General features: G+C 37.5%; 1 protein-coding gene across 2 annotated transcripts; it reads left to right on the top strand.

The window, feature by feature from the left end:
• The first annotated feature begins 420 nt into the window (after positions 1-420).
• On the top strand, positions 421-5,348 carry LOC109112768 (transcription factor E2F6-like). Of its 2 annotated transcripts, none has more exons than XM_019125667.2 (8): positions 421-886; positions 1,559-1,698; positions 1,787-1,848; positions 1,977-2,178; positions 2,345-2,479; positions 2,562-2,676; positions 3,268-3,442; positions 4,536-5,011. In XM_019125667.2, the coding sequence occupies exons 1-8, from the start codon at positions 569-571 to the stop codon at positions 4,967-4,969; spliced, it is 1,581 nt and encodes a 526-aa protein (XP_018981212.2). In that variant the 5' UTR covers positions 421-568; the 3' UTR covers positions 4,970-5,011. The 2 variants fall into 2 exon arrangements, with proteins under 2 accessions (XP_018981212.2, XP_018981214.2); XM_019125669.2 differs by lacking the exon at positions 4,536-5,011 and adding an exon at positions 5,019-5,348 and having other exon boundaries at positions 426-886.
• Positions 5,349-6,000: the final 652 nt, after the last annotated feature.

The raw sequence follows: 6,000 nt of genomic DNA, 5'->3' as shown, positions 1-6,000 counted from the left end.
TATCGGTTTTCTTTTTATTTATTACATTATTTAAAAACCCTTGCTATGTGTACTGCGTTTAAGCTAACTGAGACTTGTTATAGCACTTATATATCACTGCTCTTTTGTTGTTTTTGATTGCTTCCATTGTCCTCAGTTGTAAGTCGCTTTAGATAAAAGCATCTGCTAAATGACTAAATGTAATGTAATGTAATACATATTATGGTTGTAAAGCACCGCAGCTAGCGTAAGCTGTAAGCATTATATTTAACTATTATATTTTTTAAAACCGTGTAAAAATGTTACCATATAAGAAGGCATAACTGGTAACCTCAGTTTGCTAATATTGTAACCAAATCGTAATTTATTGTCATGTGGCTTTGGGAGCCATTTAGTATAAAATAAATTACTTCTCCATTCCACTAGATGTCACTAGGTGCGCTTATCAGATAGAGAGAACGTGAAGCAGAAAATCAAATAGACGTGATCACGTGACGTCGTGTTTTGCGATCCTGTGGCGTGTGTAACTTTGCATTTGCACGCTGATCTGATGGAATGTAGCGATATAATCTGACAGAGTGTTGCGACGATGGCGAAGTGTGTGGTCCAAGGATGCATAAACCACAGTGATCTCAGATCTGGCGAGCAGTCGAGCCGTACGCACAAGAGGTTTTTCAGGTTCCCCAAAGACAAGGCCCGAGTGAAAGTGTGGCTGGCCGCTTTACGGGAGACTGAGCGCGAAATCACAGATCAGCATCAGATCTGCGAGGATCATTTCCTGAGCCATCACATCACGCCGAACGGCATCAGCCCGGACGCGGTCCCTATCATGCCCCCTTCAGAGGGACTGGTCGCCGGCTGGAGCTCGTGTGATGAGCAGGACGAGCACTCGGACCCCGTTGAGGAGGTTAGAAGGGTGCAATGCAATACATACTCCGACAACCAGCTAGCTATATATCAGGAAGTCATTCATTATTTTTTACATACCGGTAGTTTTGTATAAGAGCTTTTATGTCATTTAATTTTACTGGTAACATTTGTGATTATATATTACTTTTGGGTTTGATGGGTCAGGAGTTGGCTATTTACACCATCCATAAAACATAATACAGATGCAACTTCCATATTTTGGCCTTATAATAGTTAAATGGTTTATTAATAATGCATTAAGATGTTCTGCCTTGTATAAATCATGACCCAACATAATCATATTTGTGAACAGTGAAAATCATTCTGAATAAAAAAATCACATCAAAATGATATATTTCAAAGTGTTACATTAAGTGTAAAAGTAAAAATAAATAAATACATATGCATTTATTCTTGGATTAACATTACTTTTTATCCAAAATGGTGTGATAAAATTAATATTAACAGCTCTCAGCTCACTCAGGGCGGGTTTAAGGTAAGACGGCCTTGTCAATCAACTATCATGGGAGGGGCCTGTGCAGAACTACCTCATTCTGACAGGAATTACAGCATCCGATGACCCCTTTAAATAAGTTGGGTAATGGGTAAATAAATAAGTAAATAAGTTGGGTAATATCAAGTGTTATTGACCTTAATTTTGTCTTGAAAGGGTGGAGTTGCTGCAGAAGAAGATCTTTATGATGTAGAGTTTGAGGATTATGAGGAAGAAGATGATGATGACCACAGTCTTGCAGATAATGGTCCATATAGCATGAATAGTAAATTCCAAGGACAGTTTTACACTGAAAGGTAACACTACATTAAGTAACTGCTTCAAAAATGGCTGAAACAATATTGATTATTTTGCCCATTCATTATATAATGTGCTTTCTTTTAGTTTAATTAACAATCCCAACATTAACAATGTGAATCAAGCAACAGGGGCATCCTCCAGACAAGGTATGAGATGTTGTCGTTAATTTTTAATTCATTCACTTTTTGTGTTGCTGCACAGAATTTGAATTTACTTTGACCAAAGTAAAAAAAAAAAAAAAATTATTATTTATTTTTCCCAATTTTCATTCCAGCCCTGCATCGCTCTGACGTTGCTCTTGGACGACTGACCAAACACTTCATGCAGCTGCTTCACACAGCACCGAATGGAGTCCTTGACCTCAATGAGGTTACTCGAAAACTGGGCACACGGAAGAGACGGGTGTATGACATCACCAACGTCCTAACCGGCATCCAGCTAATCAAAAAGACGTCCAAAAACAAGATCCAGTGGATGTAAGTTTATACCGAACGTTGCTTCCACAGTTCCACAACAAGATTTTGTAGTTTGCAAAATGAAAATTGTCCATTGAAATACATTAGTTGGAATGAGTCTAGAGGTTTGATTGTCTTCATACATCAATATGCAATTTACTCAGTGATTTGTCTGTGTATGTTCAAGGAATCCAGCATCAGTCAGCGCCAAAATGAAAGCTGACCTACTTCATCTGAAGTCAACGGAGGAGGCCCTTGACTGGCTCATCAAAGACTGCGCCCAACAGCTTTTTGCCCTGACTGACCTCAAAGACAATGCTGAATATCCTCTCATATTTCTGTGATATGTCTAACAAATGTTACAGTAGTTCTTTCAGCTGTTATAGACTTAACTGCAGTTGTACCTCAGCTTATGTGACATATGAGGACATCTGTCAGATTGGCGTTTTCAAGGACCAGACTATAATAGCCATCAGGGCCCCTGAAGAGACAAAGCTAGAGGTGCCCACTCCCACTGAAGTAAGTTTGAGAGACGTGCTGAAAGGCTTTGAGCCTTGGGAGTCATTTTAAAATGAAGTATTTAAATGAGGGCTGGGCAGTATGACTATATATATATATATTGGGTCCATGCATGAGGTTTTAAAGTGACAGAAGACTATTTTATATCACCTGCTGCTGTGATTGCGCTTAAAGAAATAGTTCTTCCAAAAATAAAATTTACCCAACCTAGTTGGTGCCAATTGCCTTGTGGTTAGTGTGCCAACATACAGCGCATCTGTGGTCACGGTGACCCGAGTTCAATTCCCATCTCAAGGTCTTTTGCCGGTCCCGCTCCCCTGTTGTATTCACCCAATGCTTTCTTGTCTGAGCCCAAACTGCTGATTAAAAGTATGCAGAGATAAAGCACTGTTTCTAAGCGAAAAAAGCCCCAAACTGTTCTAAACAAATATGTTGGTGGATTTTGATGCGAGGGGACAACAGGGCGAAGGACTTTTCCAGTTCCTTTTGGTCTTCTCGCACACCCCTAATTTGAATCATGATTAAAGAACACTCATCTGATAGCAGGAAGTAATATGTGTTATATGAACTTATGTTTACGTCCTGCTCTAGGAATCTATCCAGATCCACTTGAAGGGCTCCCGGGGGCCAATCCATATACTCACCTGTGAGACTGAGGGCCCAATTGAAGCTGTGGATCCAACTAACACAGAGTCAAAGCTTGTCAAACCAGCCTGCTTTCTAACGCTAGAGGAGAGCCGGATACACACACAACCACTTCCATCAGGTTAGCCATATAGCCTTGTTTTCCACACTTTGATGCATTTTGATCACTTACAATAATGTTCAAAAGTTTGGGGTCTGTAAGATTTTTATTTTTTAAGAAATTAATACATTCATTACATTCATACATTAATAAGGCCCAGATATATTCAAAATAAAGTTATTTTTTGTTTAGATGTAAAATGAAGTTCAAAATACGTAATCAGCAGTATACTGTGCGCTTCCCTCTAAGTTACAAAATAAACAACAGGAATGGAGAGAACAGCAAGCATTTTTATGAAAAAAAAAAGCATCTGTTCATAGCAACATGGCTGTTTTGGCCGGATTTTGTTTGAAATGACGTCACATCAGTTAGTTCTTTGATTTCACTTGTTCTTCGATTTCTGAAGGATAATGTGACTCTGAAAACTGGGGTAATGGCTGCTGAAAGTACAGCTTTGCCATCACATGAATATACAGTTAATATTTTAAAATAGAATTAAAAAAAAAATTACATTTCACAATAATACTGTTTTTACTTATCAAAACAATGCAGCCTTGGTGAGCAAAAGAGACTTGCAAAAACATTAAAAGATCTTACCGACCCCAGACATTTGAAAAGGTATTAGCTGTTAAAGAACAAAATATGTCCAGTCAGCAAACATCAATATATAGCTCAATATTTGCAGCAGTCCGTCGTTAAAGCTCAATGCTTGTGTATTGTTATTTAGCAAAGGTCAACATTTGAGATCTGCATTATGCAGTGGACTCTATGCACGGACCCAGCCTACATATCTGTCTTTTCATGATGCAAAGCAGCTTTACAGAAAATTAAAGTTTCTACATTATATTTAGTAATAGCTCATCAGTGGTCTCAAGTTGATGTCCATATGGCAGAAATGTATGGTAAAAATCAAGTAGTTAGTTAATGACATGTAATCAAACATACGGTGAACACTATTAACAGCAATGATTATATGTTGCAATCAAACTTGTAGCAAAATTTGGTCGATTTGTATTTTATCATACAATATGTATATGTATCAGATTCAACAATGATTCATTTTTGAAGTATACAGCTAAGTACTGTTATAAATATACACAATATCTCATTGTAGTAAAGGCATCCAGAAAGTTTAAATATCAACGGCGGGCAGACAGTAGTGCGGCCGAACATTGTTGTGTCCCATTGTGTTCGGCTTCCTCAAAGTTCAACTCTGTGCTGAGCTTTCACTCGTTCCCCGCGGATGAAGAAAGATGCAAAAAGTGGATATGCAGCATTCAACGCAAGGATTTAAAGATCACTTCCCATATGAGAGTCTGCAGTCGTCATTTCAAGAGTGAAGATGTGAAAGAGCCATCGACTCCTAAAGGGCGCCGCTTGCTGAAGAAAGGGGCTGTACCCACCTTATTCCAGTGGAACAACTACTCTGCTCCAGAACCACTGCAGAGGAGAAAGGCTTCCACTCCAGTGGATGAAGATCCTGCCCCTGTGGAATATGATTATTGTTCAGTTCCTGAACTTGCAGCAGTTGATATTGCATTGGAATAGGGCTGCAGAATGATTGACTGAAACCTTTTTTTCATATTTGTTTTTACAGATGTTTCAAATACTGTAGCAGCTGTACAGAGCACATAAGGATCTAAAAGAAGAGGCTTTGCTTCTTTGAGAAAGACTACCCCATCTTAACAGACTTTGTTGGCCTTTTTGGAGAGACCACTGTGTATATATTCACTCAAGATTTTTGATTTGTAAATATATGGATGAGTATTTTGAACAGTTTAAAGTATTTTTTTTCTGTAAGCATTATGAGGAAACTTGAAGGTTGTATTGAAAATGGTAATTTTTTTTTTTCTTGGACCATCTGACAGTGTTGTAAATTAATAAAATCTGTGGTGGTCGAAGATGAACCACGGACCCTCTGTTTCAATATGGAAAGATGTCCAGGTTTATGGGGAGGGGTTTGTAAATGTATGCTACGGTCCAAAAGTTTGAGGTCTGAGAATTTTTTATTTTTTTAAAAGAAATTAATAGTTGTATTCAGCAAGGACACATCAAATCGATCAAAAGTGAGAGTAAAGACATTAACAATGGTACAAAAAATGTATTTCAAATGAATCCTGTTCTTTTGAACCTTCTACTAATTAAAGAATCATGAGGGGAAAAAAAAATATCATGTTTCCATTAAAATGTTAAGCAGCGCAGCTGTTTTCAACATAATCAGAAATGTTTCTTGAGCACCAAATCAGCATATTAGAATGATTTCTGAAGGATCATGTGACACTGAAGACTAAAGTAATGCGGTCACAGGTATAAATTACATTTTAAAATATATTACATTTACATTTATGCATTTAGCAGACGCTTTTATCCAAAGCGACTTACAGTGCATTCAGACTATACATATATATATTTTTTTTTACCAGTATGTGGAATTATATTAAAATAGGAAATGGTTATTTTAAATTGTAATAATATTTTACAGCACTGCTGTGTACAGTTTTGGGGAAAATAAAAGATTTCTTTCAGAAATATTAAGAAAATATCTCCCTAAAGTTTCCAACAGTAGTGTAACTATACAT

Source organism: Cyprinus carpio, chromosome A20, assembly GCF_018340385.1.
Source record: "Cyprinus carpio isolate SPL01 chromosome A20, ASM1834038v1, whole genome shotgun sequence".
Classification (NCBI taxonomy): domain Eukaryota; kingdom Metazoa; phylum Chordata; class Actinopteri; order Cypriniformes; family Cyprinidae; genus Cyprinus; species Cyprinus carpio.
The sequence above is the reverse complement of the archived record's forward strand: the minus strand, read 5'-3'. Positions and strand labels throughout refer to the sequence as shown.